The sequence below is a fragment of the Xenopus laevis genome, chromosome 9_10S, assembly GCF_017654675.1.
Source record: "Xenopus laevis strain J_2021 chromosome 9_10S, Xenopus_laevis_v10.1, whole genome shotgun sequence".
NCBI lineage: Eukaryota > Metazoa > Chordata > Amphibia > Anura > Pipidae > Xenopus > Xenopus laevis.
The window spans coordinates 25850016-25867606 of record NC_054388.1 but is presented as its reverse complement, the minus strand read 5'-3'; the positions used below and the strand labels follow the sequence as shown (position 1 = coordinate 25867606).

The 17591-nt window shown below is 43.1% G+C and overlaps 1 protein-coding gene across 2 annotated transcripts in view; it reads left to right on the top strand.

Moving 5' to 3' along the window:
• Positions 1-3408: 3408 nt before the first annotated feature.
• LOC108704125 (COP9 signalosome complex subunit 1-like) overlaps positions 3409-17591 on the top strand; it is a 53202-nt gene continuing 39019 nt past the window's right edge. For both annotated transcript variants that reach the window (XM_018240531.2, XM_041579265.1), the window contains exons 1-5: positions 3409-3567; positions 3670-3764; positions 3846-3951; positions 4320-4400; positions 6557-6694. In XM_018240531.2, coding sequence (XP_018096020.2) covers positions 3934-3951; positions 4320-4400; positions 6557-6694 — 237 coding nt within the window. In that variant the 5' untranslated portion in view covers positions 3409-3567; positions 3670-3764; positions 3846-3933. The remainder of the gene's footprint in view (positions 3568-3669; positions 3765-3845; positions 3952-4319; positions 4401-6556; positions 6695-17591) is intronic.

Sequence of the window (17591 nt, the reverse complement as noted above, 5' to 3'; positions counted from 1 at the left end):
GAAAGTGAATCTGAGAAAATCAGAAATAGGGGCTGGTCTTAAACTAAGCTCTCTTAGAACACGGGGGTGTATGCCATCAGCCCCTGGAGCCTTGTTTACATTCATTTTTATTAAAGCTTTTTGAATCATATCCTGAGTCAGCCACTGACTAGATTGAGCTAAACCATTAGTGCAGCTATAAAGTGAGCCTGGGAAGTCAGACTCCTCTTGTATACACTGAAGAAAATAACTGATTTAACACATTTGCCTTTTCTGTATCTGTTACAACCATACTGGTACCATTATTTAATGGAGCAACACTCTCAACCTGCATCTTTTTACTATTAATATATTTAAAAAACTTAGTTAGTTTTCACCTCCATCGCAATTAACTCTTCATTTCCTTTCTTTGCCTTCCGGATTGCTGATTTACAACATTTATTACAGTGTTTATATTCATTTAATGCAGCTTCTGTCCGAACAGATTTGTAGTTTTTAAATGCCTCTCTTCTTTCCTATTAACTTCTTTACTACTGTATTAAGCCACATAGGATGATTCTTAGAGCTTCTACATTTACTTCTTAAGGGAATAAATTGAGAACATTAATGATTTAATATCATATCATAAATGATATGATTTAATGATTTAATATCATAAATGACAACCATTTCTGTTCTGTGTTTTTAGCTAAAAACGTAATGCCCCAATCAATACTCTGTAGGGCAGCCCTCAAGGCACTAAAATTAGCTTTTCCAAAAGTCATGGTTTTTGTTGCCCCAGTATATATTTGTTTTTTGTACCAGACATTAAATGATATCACATTATGGTTTATAAATTTGTTCCCATTTACTGATCTGGCAGTGCTGTTGCTCCAGTCAATATCTGGGTAATTAAAATCTCCCATTATCATTACTTTACCCAAACTAGCAGCATTTTCTATTTGCATGAGGAGCTTCGCCTCCTCCTCCTCACTTACATTAGGGGGTCTATAGCATACGCCTACAATTAATTTGCTGGACTCTTTACAATTGGTGAAGAACTCCACCCATAAGACTTTCTGCCCTGTCATTTTCTAACATAACCTCCTCCTTTATATAAAGGACCAGTAACACCATTTTTTATTTTTAGAAAAAAAAAAATGCATATACATTACTTACCTCCAATATGCTGATCTTTCCTGCTGTTTGGGTAAGACATCAGAAAAAACTAAAACCGGCACTGTCCCACGACGTCCACAGGGTCTCCGCCATCTTCTTGCTTGTTCTCCTTCTTCTCCCTTACGTGCTCGCTGCTGTCTCTCTCTTCTGGCACCCGACTTCCTGGTTTGTGATGTCACTTCCGGTTTTGTGACAGTCTTTAGTCCCCAGTGTTGTACTCCACACAGCCCTCATTGGTTTCATCTCTTTCCCCCAGCATTTCTATCTTCTCTTGCTGTTCTGTTCGATTCCCTGCCTTCCCCTGCATTTCTCTCTCCCCGCTCCTTTACCCAGCCGTTCGTTTAGATTGCCTGCCTCCCTCTGCATCTCTCTCTCTCCCTGCTCATTTACCCAGCCGTTCCGTTAGATTCCCTGCCTCCCCCTGCATTTCTCTCTCCCCGCTCCTTTACCCAGCCGTTCGTTTAGATTGCCTGCATCTCTCTCTCTCTGCTCGTTTACCCAGCCGTTCCGTTAGATTCCCTGCCTCCCCCTGCATTTCTCTCTCTCACCGCTCCTTTACCCAGCCGTTCCTTTCGATTGCCTGCCTCCCCCTGCACCCCTCCCTAATGTAGTAGGGCATGGCCATTATTTTTAACATATAGAATGGATTTCTTAAATAAAATTTTTTGCTGCTGTTTGGGTAAGACATCAGAAAAAACTAAAACCGGCACTGTCCCACGACGATTGATTTCTTAAATAAACATTTTTGATGTTACTGGTCCTTTAAATCCTGCTTAACAAACAGACATACCCCTCCTCCTTTTCTATTGCCTCTGTCCCTCCGAAACAACGTATAGCCACTGATATTTACTGCCCAGTCATGCGACTCATTCAGCCATGTTTCGGCCACACCAATCACATCATATTTTCCCTCCATCTCTCCTCTTTTACAAGTCAGACTCCTTGCATTTTAATACTGGTACCATATTGGACATATGACTTGTGGTCCTCCCTATCCTTAACAGTATCCCCAGCCAAATCTCCCTAGTTTAAAATCTCCTCCAACCCTCTAGCCATCTTTTCTCCCAAAACAGCTGCACCATCATCATTGAGGTGCAGCCCATCCCTAGCAAAGAGCCTGTAGCCGACTGAAAAATCAGCCCAGTTCTCCCAAAACCCTCCTCCCTACACCAATCTCTGAGCCACACATTTATCTCCCTACGTTCCCGCTGTCTCCTTAGCGTTGCTCGTGGCTCAGGTAATATCTCTGAGAAAATTACCTTGGAGGTCCTCTCCCTCAACTTTACACCTAGTTTTTTAAAATCGTTCTTGAGGACTTCACTACCTCCTCTAACTTTGTCATTGGTACCTATGTGTACCAAGACCGCTGGGTCTTCCCCAGCCCCTCCCAATAATCTGTCCACTCGTTCCACCACATGCCGAACCCTAGCACCAGGCAAGCAGCAGACTGTTCGGCATGTAGGGGCCTTACGACAGATTACCCTATCCACCTTTCTAATAATTGAATCCCCTATAACTATAACCTGCCTTTCCTTCCTTGCACTCCCCCCACCACCCGTATTAGAGCCACTGCCTCCCAGGGTGCTCTGAGAGTCAGTCTGCTCCATACACGCCAGTTCAGAGTTTTTCTCCCCAGCATCTTCAGCCAAAAAGGCGAATTTGCTGTTTTGGACAAGCTGTGGACCTGCCCCCCTACCTTTCTTTCCCCTCCTGACTGTCACAAACCTTCCTCCCTCATTAGCCTCCACTGCCCCTTCTCCTCCGCCCACTCCACTAGCCCCTGCCAGGGTTTTATCCTTGCATATTTATTTGCAAACGTGCAACGTTTCGAGGTTGTACCCCTTTGTCAAGCCTGAAACGTTGCACGTTTGCAAATAAATATGCAAGGGTAAAACCCTGCTTGAACCTGCCGTGAGTGCCAGTGTTTACTCTGTACCTATTTGATGTGGAGGGTGCCGATCCCCCCCAACACCGTGCACCAGGCGCTGAACTTCTGAAGGCCAGGGAGTGTGAGCGGGCCATACTACTCATCATGGGCCAGTATAACAGATTGTTGGACAAGCCCATAGGATGTAAAGAACATATTCTAGCCTTAGATATTCCTAATCATGGAGCAGATGACATTGTTTGTATCCTCAAGTTGGTACAGATATTCTACTGACTTGTGATCCTCTCACCAAATATGCAGTGCACTTTTCTCTTGATGGATATAAAAGTCATGGTTTGCTTTAATGTTTGAATGGGATGAAAATCATAGTAAGCTATGAAATAATGTGTAAGACTGTTTATTGGGCTTTGCGAGGCTGGTGTGAGATACTGATTTGATGGTAGCCTTTTATTATAGGTTTGGCAGAGTTAGCTGCTCGGAAGTATAAACAGGCTGCAAAGTGCTTCTTACTGGCATCATTTGATCACTGTGATTTTCCTGAGGTGAGACCGTTTTAACTTTTGTGCTTCCTTATGTTTGCGCTTTCCATTTTCTATATCTTGTGAAATATTTAAATACTTAGACTCTTTTCTTTTTGTCCACAGCTCCTTTCCCCTAGTAACGTGGCAGTGTACGGTGGGCTATGTGCACTTGCCACCTTTGATCGCCAGGAACTTCAGAGAAATGTTATATCCAGCAGGTCTGAATTTTTAAGAGGTAGTTAAATTTTCCCCTCTTTTTTTCCTATAATTTACATATTTTTATTTTCTGCTTACTGCAGTTCATTCAAGTTGTTTCTGGAGCTGGAACCACAAGTCCGTGATATTATTTTTAAGTTTTACGAGTCAAAATATGCATCTTGCCTGAAGATGCTGGATGAAATGAAGGTAATTTTTAAACTATTACTGTGTGCACTGTGTGAGGGCCTTTTGCTACTTTAAATATTATTTCATTATCTTATAAATTTGTTTTATTTCATATACGTTTTACAACAGTCTTCCACCTGTGGCTCTCTGTCTATTAATAAACTTACAGTAGCCCCCATGGGCTGTTATTAGGGTGCTGTGTATTTCAGTGATGATCACTTTCTTCGAAAATAAGATACCAACAAACTCTGAATAGATGTCTCTTTACTAGTCCGTGAATGTTTTTTGCCACAACATACTGTATGATCTCTGTTTTACACATTGAAATTTAGCCTGATCACTCTACCTCTATGAACTTCTTGGCTGATTTTGTATTTGTGTCCCTGCAGGATAACCTCCTCCTCGACATGTATCTCGCTCCCCATGTCCGGACCCTCTATACACAGATCCGGAACAGAGCTCTTATTCAGGTAATGTTGACTCAATTTTGATCCCTCCAATTGATAAATTGGAGGGATTGGCCGCATGTGGTTGTTGATGCATTCCCGCTATCTGCCCGTAGTGCATACATTATGATCCGATCATTGGGCCCCTGGGCCCACGATTGGATCAGCCCGATATCGCCCACCTCAGTGTTTTACCTTAACCCCTACAGATTTCTGAGCTTTTTTTACCCTCCTACAGACTATTTTCTGCTCACCTCTTACTTTCAGCTACCTACTGCTGTAGATTGCTTGCTTTTTGTGTTTCCCATATACTGCCTCTTGTGTTTCACAGTAGGGGGGTTATTTACTAAACTCCGAATACCCGAAATCCGTAAAATTTGTGATTTTTTGTGTTATAATAGGCTTTTAAAAGAATTACAAATTTTTCGGAATTTATTAAACCCTGAAGGCTAAAAAGTCAGAATATAAAAACACGGCATCTCAAACCTGTCGAGGTTGCATGAAAGTCAATGGGAACAGTCTCATTGATTTTTGGTTGTGTCGGGGTTTCTGGCAATTTCACAATGCTTTCAGAGCTTTCAGGTGAAGACTCAGAAAAATGCGGAGTTTTCTGGGAAAAGTCACGAAAAAATCGTGACAATCAGAGCTTTTCCCGCAAAGGTAATTTTCGGCAAAATGTAATAATAAATAAGCGTTAAAAACCGAGTGGCTTAGATCAGAGTATGTAGCAGCCAATATTGAGATAAATTCTGACCTTGGTAAAAAACGCCCCAGGTCTAGGCTTCATATACAAAACCGTGTGCGTCCATATTTGCGTATTTGCTATGCTTAATGTTCAAGTGTTTAATATATTCATTATCTGATTTCATCTTTCCCACTGTGTCTGTACACATGGTAATAGAGATAAACACTAAATGCAGTAAAAACTGGCCTTGCTCCCATTTTTATTGTCTTCAGAGTTGTTTTTCATTTCTCTGTGTGCAGACCCATTTGGAAGCTAACTAATATTGATTTGAGGTGGCTGCAAAGCACTAAATGGAAAACATGATTATAATACTCCTAATATGTGCTGTATTTCCCCATACCCCACTTCTGTCCATTACTTTTCTCCCTATTCTTTCCCATTCACACAGAAATACATGTTTAAAAATCAGAAATTTAGATATAAAAGCATTGCTTTAAGACCCAACTGCGGGGCTGGTCCTTCTGGACAGGGGCTTGGGGAAGTCGTTTGGGGGGGCTGTTCCTAAAGGGGGAAAATGTTCAGTTGCTTTCCTTAATATACCAAGGGGTTATTTACTAAGCCCCGAATACTCGAAATTCCCCGAAATCGGAAAAATTTGTGATTTCTTTTATAAAATTGGACTTTTAAAAAAAATCACAAATTTTTCGGAATTTAAAACCCCAAGGGCTAAAAAGCCCGAATATAAAAACACGGCATCTGAAACCTGTCGAGGTTGCATAAAAGTCAATGGGAACAGTCCCATTGATTTTTGGTTGTGTCGGGGGGGGGGGGTTTGGGGCAATTTCACAATGTTTTCGGAGCTTTCCGGTGAAAACTCCAAAAAATTCTGAGACTTCGGCGAAAATTCACTAAAAAATTGTGAAAATCTGAACTTTTCCCGCAAAGCAAATTATCGGGAAAATGTAATAATAAATAAGCATTAAAACCATGCATGAACTTACTGCACCACAAAGCCTAATCAAACAAATGATTTATGCTTTCAAAGTTGGCCACAGGGGGCTGTCATCTTGTAACTTTGTTAAACATCTTTGCCTGACCCTGCACATGCTCAGTGTGGTCTGGGCTGCTTAGGGATAGTCATAAACAAAGCTGCTTGAATTCTGCATGGCTGGTAAGTAAGACGGGGGCTCCCCCTGCTGTTCATAAGTATAAGTTTCCCTGCTCAGCAGTTAGGGACCATCTGACAATTCCTATCCACAGCAGTAAATCAAGGGAGAATTTCACTGCATACAATCAGGTTTCTTATAAAAACGGCACGCATTTTTTAATTAGAGTATATTGGAGATAGGTTTCTTTCTCATTAAAGAAAGTAAAAATGGGATTTTATATTTTTGCCTTTCCTTGTCCTTTAAGCAATGGTTTAGCCTTGAAACGGGGCCTGAACTGCAAAAAGTTTGAGAACATCCTAGTTTATTTGATCTTGTTTCTTCCTCAGTATTTCAGTCCCTATGTATCTGCTGATATGTACAAAATGGCAACTGCATTTAATACAACTGTGTCTGCTCTGGAAGATGAACTTACTCAGTTAATTCTCGAGGGGTTAATTAATGCACGCATCGACTCACACAGTAAGGTAAGATTGTAGACACTTTTATGGACATAATTAAGTGGTTATGCGTGTATATATATATATATATATATATATATATATATATATATATATATATATATATATATATATATATATATATATATATATATATCTAGAGCCGAAACGTTGAGAATAAAACTTCACCTTTATTTTTCAAAATGAAGTCCTTTGAGTGCAGCATGTTTGTTCACTGCATACTAATAATGTGTTGACCAGCACCCAGGCAGCTGTGGATTGTTAAGAGTGCACCAGCTACACAAACCCTTTTGAATCCTGAAAAGGCGCCAGTATTCAGGATGTGACGTCATAGAGTTCAGTATAAGTAGATACAATGTGTCAGTGCGCTGGGCATAATGTAGCTACTAGTGTCTCTGTGAATATCCTTAGCTCTATGGGCCCAGGTCAGCGTGAGTGCACAGCACTGTGAGTATAAAAGCTAGCGCCAGCTAAAATTTGTGTATAACAATCTCCGTGCTACACCCGATTGTGAGTATGTGAGCAGCCTGTCAGCCTGTGTGAGGCACAACGTGTAGCGTAGATCCACTTACCCGATGGGACGGATCGCAATCACTGTGATACAATGTAGCGATGACGCCCCTGCTACAGTAGACGGGCCAACTATCAGGGTCACTGTAATTAGTATTGTCGCTCGCAGCTCAAGTCTGTTGGAGTTCAGTTTGTGGCCCATTTCAGTTGGCTTGTGCTGTCCTCCTTCACACAACATGTAGCTCCGTCCAATCACAAGCAGCCCTATTAACCACGACCTCTTATTGCATCACACAACCAGGGAATCCCCATCGCTGCTCGGGGGACACTTTAACCCCTTTGCTCGTCTAGGTATTTGGAGGCATTGTCACACCGGATCTCCGAACAGAACAGCCCTAGGTGTGTCTGCGGCAAACAAGTGAATCACCTGCCTCGCGCTCACTCCTTTGTGGGCATTGTAAACTGTATGTACATGACGGGAAAGCTACTGACTCGTCGGTCTAGATGGTTATGCTTGCTTGGGAGCTTAGTGCTGCTTAATCCATTGACACACTGCCTAACTGTAGCCATACTTTAAGCCTTCAGTATATTACAAGACTAGTTGGTCCGTCATCCTGTGGGGGGATATCATGTTATCTCTATTAAAAATAAAATATGAAATAAACATGCAATTGAGGTAATGGTCTCCCACTTCATAAGCATAAAGTATGAAGCGTCTCAAAGTGTGGATATGACATAAGCGTCCTTATATAGTACATTGCTATGTTCAATGATATTAGCTTATCAAAATATGAATATATCATAGGCATCCTTAAAAATTGCGTTGCTACCTACAGTGTTGATAGCAATGAACCCTGAGTAGTACCTATAGGAACAGAACATCCAAAGCAACCCACAACCACCATCATCAAGGACCCATGATCTACGGACCTCCCTGCTTGGTAAATTGTAATATTACGGGTGCTTCGGTAGACTCGCTACCCCCTAAAAAGTGCAATCCCCTACCAGAGTCATCGTCCAAATAAGTCTTAATCCCACTGGGCTGTCACCCACTTAACCTATATTAATAAAAGGGGGACATGGGTAGTGTTTTGTTCAAACCCTTCGATGTCAGGGTGTCCAGTTTGTGAATCCACATGGACTTTTTGTAGCAATAGTAGGTCTCTCTTGCCCCCTCTTCTAGGTGCAGGTACATGATCGATAATCGTGTCGAAACTGGGGCAGGGTGTGCTTGTTCTTTAGCCAATGTTTTGAAATGGCTTGATCTGCTTTCCCAGTGACCAAGGTGCTTCTGATAGCACAGCGATGGTTGTTCATCCACTCTCGGTATGTAGTGGAAGCCTTCCCAATATAGTGTATCCCACACGGGCACCAGGCCATATATACAACATGGTCCGTGGTACATGTGACCCTGTGATTGAATTTTGCTCCCATCCTTGGGTGGGTGAAGTGCGTACCCTGTAGCATCCACAATTAGCACATTTATAGCAGCCATCCTTTAGTGGTCTTTGCAGCCAGGTAGTGCTTTTGGTAGGTTCCTTTAGTAAATCTTTCACCACTAATAGGTCACTGAGATTGCATCCTCTTTTATAGGCCAACATTGGGTCTCTTTTTCCAAGGAAAGGTAAGTTGGTGTCAGTGTTAATGATTTCCCATCTCTTTCAATGCTTCTTTCAACTGGAAACTTGTATCTGACCATTCTGTTCGAAAAATCATGTCCGGCAGGGTCCTTGTTGCTGTTCCCTGTTGCTGCTGGAGATCCTCTTGTGTATGTGCTTTCGCTCTTTCTAGTTTCGTTTGAATCAAAGGAGCTGCATATCCTCTCGCGGCAAACTGTTGGGCAAGTGTGTCTTGTTGTAGTTCAGCTGTACTGCGGTCCGAGTTGTTCCTTATGATCCTAAGGAACTGGGAGTACAGGACCCCCCGGGACATATGGGACGAGTGGTGGGAGTGAGCATGTATTAGACTTTCTGTCCGTAGGTTTCTTATAGAGGGTTGTCCCTATTCTGTCCCCCTCTATAATAATCACCACATCAGGGAAGTTGATCTGCTGTGTGTCGTGTGTCATGGTAAGTCTAATAGGTGTGTCGAGTGCATTTAGGGCCTGGTGTAGCTCAAGCAGTTCACTCTCAGTGCCTTTCCACAGGAACAACAGATCATCGATATATATTTTATAGAACAAAATATTTGTCCCTCCCAAAGGAAGTATATGGCCTTTCTCATATTGCTGCATAAGTTGGCAAAGGAGGGGGGCTACATTTGACCCCATTGCAGTACCCGCACTTCACCCACCCAAGGACGGGAGCGAAATTCAGAATCAATCACAGGGTCACATGTACCACGGACCATGTTGTATATATGGCCTGGTGTCCGTGTGGGTTACACTATATTGGGAAGGCTTCTACTACGTACCGAGAGCGGATGAACAACCATCGCTGTGCTATCGGAAGCAACTTGGCCACTGGGAAAGCAGATCAACCCATTTCAAAACATTGGCTAAAGAAAAAGCACACCCTGCCCCAGTTTCGACACATGATTATCGACCATGTACCTGCACCTTGAAGAGGGGGCAACAGAGACCTACTATTGCTGCAAAAAGAGTCTATGTTGATTTACAAACTGGACACCTTGACACCGAAGGGTTTGAACGAAACACTTCCCATGTCCCCCTTTTATTAATATAGGGTAAGTGGGTGACAGCCCAGTGGGATTAAGACTTATTTGGATGATGACTCTGGTAGGGGATTGCACTTTTTAGGGGGTAGCGAGTCTACCGAAGCACCCGTAATATGACAACTTACCAAGCAAGGAGGTCCATAGATTATGGGTCCTTGATGATGGTGGTTGAGTGGTCCTTTGGATGTTCTGTTCCTACTACTCAGGGTTCATTGCTATCAACACTGTAGGTAGCAACGCAATTTATAAGGACGCCTATGATATATTTATATTTTGATAAGCTGATATCATTGCACATAGCAACGTACTTTATGCTTATGAAGCGGGAGACCATTACCTCAATTGCATGTTTATTTCATAATTTATTTTTAATAGAGCTAACATGATACCACCATGGTGATTGGGGCAGCAACAGAGTTCTTCGGCCGCCCCCCCCACACAGGATGATGGACCAACTAGTCTGAATATACTGAAGGCTTAATGTATGACTACAGTTAGGTGGTGTGTCAATGGATTAAGCAGCACTAAGCTCCCAAGCAAGCATACCACATAGCACCTGGACCGATGTGTCAGTAGCTTTTCCAGTCATGTACATACAGTTTACAATGCCCACAAAGGAGTGAGCGCGAGGCAGGTGATTCACTTGTTTGCCGCAGACACACCTAGGGCTGTTCTGTTCTGTGATCCGGTGTGACAATGCCTCCAAATACCTAGACGAGCAAAGGGGTTAAAGTGTCCCCCGAGCAGTGATGGGGATTCCCTGGTTGTGTGATGCAATAAGAGGTCGTGGTTAATAGGGCTGCTTGTGATCGGACGAAGCTACATGTTGTGTGAAGGAGGACAGCACACGCCAACTGAAATGGGCCGCAAACAGAACTCCAACAGACTTGAGCTGCGAGCGACAATACTAATTACAGTGACCTTGATAGTTGGCCCGTCTACTGTAGCAGGGGCGTCATCGCTACATTGTATCACAGTGATTGCGATCCGTCCCATCGGGTAAGTGGATCTATGCTACACGTTGTGCCTCACACAGGCTGACAGGCTGCTCACATACTCACAATCGGGTGTAGCATGGAGATTGTTATACACAAATTTTAGCCGGCGCTAGCTTTTATACTCAGTGCTGTGCACTCACGCTGACCTGGGCCCATAGAGCTAAGGATATTCACAGAGACACTAGTAGCTACATTATGCCCAGCGCACTGACACATTTTATCTACTTATACTGAACTCTATGACTTCACATTCTGAATTCTGGCTCCTTTTCAGGGTTCAAAAGGGTTTGTTGTGTTTGGGGTTTCACTTCCTGATGACGGCTCGAGTTTAGGAGCCGAAACATTGTAATAAAGCCAACAAGTTTTTGTTTTTCACTAAAAGCCGTGTGTGCATATATATACAGTGATCAGTGCACCAGCTCTGGACTGTGTGTGTGTGTGTGTGTGTGTGTGTGTGTGTGTGTGTGTGTGTGTGTGTGTATGTATGTATGTATGTATATATATATATACACACAAATCTATTTATACACACAAATCTATATATACACACATATCTACAGTATATATAGATATATGTATATATACACACACATATGTAGAATTTTTAAACAAACAAGCTGAAATGCCGCTCCTCACCTTTCTTATTGGGTGCACGTGGGCTTAATTTACATACTAAACAAGGTAGCCCCAGCACTCTCAATATATAACCCCCTGAAAAAATATTCTTGCACAACTGAACAGTAACTTTCTTAAAAAAGACACTTTTAGTTACAAAGTTTGTACAAAGCATGCATAAGCTGATGCGCCCCGTCAAGGCAGTGTCCATGTGTCCTATTATTTTTTTCACTTAGGATAGGACTGACGCATGGACACTGTCTTGAAGGGGCACGTCAGCTTATGCATGTTTTGTACAAACTTTGTAACTAAAAGTGTCTTTTTTTAAGAAAATATTTCACACACACACCATTCAGAACAACAACATTTTACCTGGGTGCTATCTAAATGTGCTTTTCATACAAAAATTATTGAAGGTATAGATGCACACCGCAATTTGAAAAAAGTTAAAAAATATTGCTTTTATTTAATACATCATTAAAACACAGTACTGGTCAACGTTTTGGTCTCCACCTAAGACCATTGTCAAGACCCAAATGCATGTGTATGTTAAAACAGTTTTATAGGTCAAAATACTCCCGCCCACAAATAGTTACCCTAATCATGTATAACCTTGCTAAGGTATTCTAATCCATTTTTCACATTGCAAATTGTTCACTTAACCAAGATATAAATATATACTGGTAAAGGGTTAACATGGGGAGAAACATATAGATAAAAACTTGGCCGACATAATTATTGTAGCAAATAAATAGCAATTGTATCAAATCAGCTGTGACTCGAAACATAGCACCAAAGGATACAATGAAGAAAATTATGTTTCAGCTTTACAACATAGTATCTATGCCCATGCTCCAAAAAGTGTTTGGCTACTGGCTTCATGGTTACCCCATCTCTGAAAGCCGTGCTAATTGCAGAACGGTGCCATCCATCTGCAGTCTCAAAGTTTGATCTGTTTTGCCAACGTATGACAACCCACACGGGCAAGTTATCAAATAAATTACACGTGTAGTAATACAGGTAATATGCTGGTGAATCACCAATCGTTTACCCGTGTGGGGGGTGTAGAATAGATGTTCCAGGTGTCATGAAGCGGCAAGATGTGCAACTTGGGCACCGGAAGCATCCAGGCTTCAACTCTGATAGCCAAGTATTTCTCCCTTCAGTTACATAACAATCAACCGGATCAGTTTTAACCAACAAGTCACAAAGGTTAGTCCCTCACCTATAGCAAATCATTGGTGGTTCAGGCAGAATTTTAAACAAATCTATATCAGCACATATTATATTCCAATATTTCTTTACTACCTCACACAGGACCTTAGTTCCGGAGTTATACCTGGTACTAAACACGGACTTTTGCAAAAAGTGGTGCCAAATTCTTAATAAATGTTCCATGGATTTAATGCTACTTGTTATTGATGAAGTCTCCAAAAACCTAAGGGTAGTCCGCACTGAGATCACAGCCTATGAGACAGCTAATCTACACACCTTACGTGCCGATAGAGACACCAAGTGGATTGAGAAACTTGAACACCAGCTGATCCACTACACTTCCGAGCTGCACAAATTTAAAAGAAATAAAATACAGATCGTTACCACTGACTACCAAAACAGGCGAGTCTACAGCTGGCTCACTGGAGGAGATACGACTGGGCAACGTTTCAACAGACCGCATAGACAGCGGGTGGGCTTCAGCGGGTTTGACTCCTCTCCTTACACCTCCTCCCCTTCAGACACTGACTCCTTCACGCGAGGCAGGGGACGCCAGAGGGGCAGATCCACACGCCCTACAACTACTTCCCATACTTCTACTCCTGATCATCCGAGCGTTTTTTTAGGATCAGTCACCCGATCCAAAACAAGGGACGCCCCCACAAGAGACGTGGGGGATATCGACACAAGACCCCCCTACCCATACAGGAGGAAGTAGTCTTCAACCTGAGCTCCCATACCCTCAGTCCAGCTGAACACAAACTGCTTACTAAAGGCCTCTCTTTTGTACCAACCACGATCGTCAGTTCCCTTGATCTAATGATTGACATACACCGGTTTCAGCGCACTATGAAACTTAAAGAACACTTCAGAACCAAGACCACTAATGTCACATCTCCTTTTCGGCCTTCCAGCACTTTTGAACCCACCAATACGCCTAAGTCCATTGCTGCTTTCACCAGGCTCATGATGGATGAATCACTTAAACCCAGAGACCAGACTAACAGGTCAAACATTACCAAGGCCGAGAGAGAAGCCATCACCACGCTTGCCAAAAACGCTAACATCGTTATTAGAGCAGCTGACAAGGGTGGGGGTGTTGTCGTCATGGACTACACATCATACCGCTCTGAAATATTGAAACAACTGAGTGATACCTCCACCTATCAAGTATTGCAGTCTGACCCTACAGGCCACTACAAGAGAAAGGTTGACTCCATTCTAAATGCAGCTCTCCTTCAAGGCCTCATATCTGAATCCACACTAGGCTTTTTGACACAGGAGCATCCAGTATGCCCAATCTTATACACTCTTCCAAAGATACACAAACGCTTGAAGGACCCACCTGGCCGCCCTATTGTTAGCGCCAGAGATTCTGTACTCCAACCACTAGCAATTTTTGTTGATTACTATCTGCAACCGCTTGTCCAGAAGGGCATCACCTATCTCAAGGACACTGGTGACTTACTGCAAAAACTACAATCTTGCCTACCGGTTCCATCGAATACTCTTCTGGCTACAATGGATGTCACCTCTTTATACACAGTCATCCCTACAGAGCTGGGTATACAGACTGTATCTGACACCCTTTCCCAGCACAAAGATCCACAACGGCCCAATACAGGCTTCCTTCTTGATCTTCTCGGCCTTTGTTTGAGACTCAATTACTTTCAAATTCGAATTGAGCTATTACCCTACAACTTAGCGGCACCAGTATGGGCTCTAACGTGGCACCATCCTTCGCCAATCTGTTCATGGCAAGCTTCGAGGACCAACACATTTTCCCTCAGTATGGACAATTCATATACAGACTTTGGCGCTATATAGACGATCTTTTGATCCTATGGGTTGGCACCGAAGACCAGTTCACAACAATGGTCAGGGAGCTTAATGACCTCCCCACCCCAATTAAATTCACTGCTCAGATCAACTGCAAAGAAATACCCTTTTTGGACATCCTATTATCTAAACATGAAACCACATTGAGCACGACAATCTACCGTAAGCCGACTGACCGCAACACCCTGTTGCATTATTCTTCCTTCCATCCACCACATTTACTCAAAAGTATCCCATACTCACAGATGGTACGAGTAATACGCAACAACAGCAACCCAATACATCTTGCATCACAGCTGGACGAGCTAACATTACGCTTTCTACAACGTGGTTACTCTGCAGATGAACTGACAGAAAGTCGTAACAGAGCAGCCCCAATTGACTCACGCTGACCTCATTTCCACACCAACCCACGCCAAGAAAGCCAATGATGACCGTCTTACTTTTCTTACCACCTACTCGCCCAGTACCAAAACTTTCATGCAAACAATCAAGGATCACTGGACGATTATTCAGAGGGACAAAACTCTTCCACCAATCTTTAAACAGTTACCTAGGTTATCATACAAACGTGGCTCTTCTTTGAGAGATCTGCTGGTCAAGACTGACCCCCACACCCTGCTATGACACCTCCAAGACTTCGACCTGGCTGTCAACCCCCAGAGCCGGGTGCTACCGCTGCTCTGACTGCACCACCTGCAGACAACTGATCACAGGCTCCTCGTTCACCCATCCACATTCTGGCAAACACGTTGTGATCCAACATCGGGTCACTTGCACCACCAAGTTTGTCATCTACATCATCAAATGTCCATGCGGACTTTTATATGTGGGCAAGACTATCACCACCTTTCGAGACCGCATGGCCAATCACCGCTCCTCCATACGGACAGCATTACAAAAGGGCTCAGGAGACACCCCGGTCTCTCAACATTTTGTCTCCAATAGACATACCTTAGCGTCCCTTAGGAGCATGATTATTGACCATGTCCCGCCCCTGGCACGAGGGGGCGGACCGAGAACGGCGGTTACTACAACTTGAGCTCAAATGGATACACCGTCTGGATACCTTGAACCCCAAAGGACTTAATGAGATGATCTCATATGCTCCATTTTTCTGAACAGTCATAATAATCTTAACCATGCATTTCTGTTGATAGTTTCAATATGTTTACCTGATACACACAACTATATGCTACATCGATTGCTGCCAGACATGATTAACTGCGACCCCACTGGTTTTTCCTTTACCATGCGTTAGTTTCCCTCTACCCTGTGTTAGTTTCCCCTGTTTGTTACCCACCCCCTGTCTTTCCAATACCCCCCATGCTCTGGCTTCTGGCACATATGAGGCATTCCTTGTGGTCTCTTAGACCCTATTTGCAGCTAGGTGGATGTACCCCCAATGATACACTTCCAGTCGTGCACATTACTCGGAGGGTCACGTGTCTGAATGCCCCTGCGATCTCAAGGTGGATGACCGGACCCCTTGCCCAGTGCACTTCAGGTTACAGATGCTGGTTCTCTTTGAACATGTCCCCCAGGACCTACCATATTTAAACCTGGCTCCTTCACCATAACCTTTATTAAAAATAATGGTCTAGCCAAATTTAGGTTGAGCCATCTACTTTAACAGCATCACTTGGCATTACCGTTGGCTTGCTTTCTAGCCACTCGGACAGACTCCGCCTCAGCTCAGGAGCACGTATCATCAGCTCAGGAGCACGTACCATCGCCTCGCCACTTTCTGCCACTGCCGACACATACCCATACCCACCCTTCCTTATGTTCCTTCCTTATGTGTACCTCCCCTCGCAATTATCATGAGCCTGCAGCACGATACACATTCATCTCCCTTTTATTCACAGCAGACTATTCCCCATTCAGTTCCGTACCTAATACCTGTAGATCGCTAGTTGTGATCCTGTTATCTATTACTTTGTGATTATTTTTCTCCTGTTAGAAATAAGTGAACTTTGAACTTTGATCCTTGAACTTGATCTCGTTGCTATCCTTCCAGGCCCTAGCGACGCTCACCTTCACATTGAGTTTACAGCCAGCCTGAACTACACCAGATCTATTGCTGATACCACACCCCTTACTTCATCTCCATAATGACCATTCCCGGCGGACTCCACGCCTTGAATACAAGCGAAACCTCTCTGCTGTTTCCCCGACTGATATCCACGGTAGCTCTCAAACAGCCGCAGCACCACTGGATGCTCCACACCGCTGCGCACTCTAAGGCGCATCACGCTACGATCTCCTGCCTCTGATCTGATGGATCTCACGGCCCACAAACAAGGTACACCACGTTCCAGCACTTTTACGGCCGGACCAGTCGACAAATACAGGTAACCGCTGTGGAACCGCCATTACATCTGGTCACTACTTGACATTTCCCTCCATGATGACCCACCTGGCGATCAATGCGTTAACTAACAGACATCACACAATGTTTCTTTCCCTCAAGCGTAGATACAACTTTGTATCGCTTTATACATCTACTTTGTCAAGGGACTTGTATCTCTATTATGAACTCATATATTTTTATGTTGCATTGACTTTGAGTAACGAACTACCGATATTGTCTAAATTTCACTATTTGTGTCAAGTCAGCGTTGGTGCTTTTATTAATCTCTGTATATATTAATGTTAACATGTACTTTTTCTGCAATTACTGCTTGCCTTGATATGTATATATTATTAACCTCCCCTTTTTTCTTTGATGGTTTCACTTCACTTTACTCCACGCCCCTTTTGTTGCATACTGTTTATCCACTTAACATTCCTGACCTAATGACATCACTTTCCCTCCCTTCCCGCCACTGGGGGTTTAAAAGGTTGGTTTTTAGTGTGCATTTGTACTTTGAGAAAGGCTAGAGTGCTAGCCGAAACGTCAGTTTTTTGTTTAATAAACACCTTTTGTTTTGCAATTAAGACCTGTGTGTGCTCGCCTGTTTCCAGATATATATATATATTTATGTATGTGTATATATATATATTTATGTATGTGTATATATATATATATATATATTTATGTATGTGTA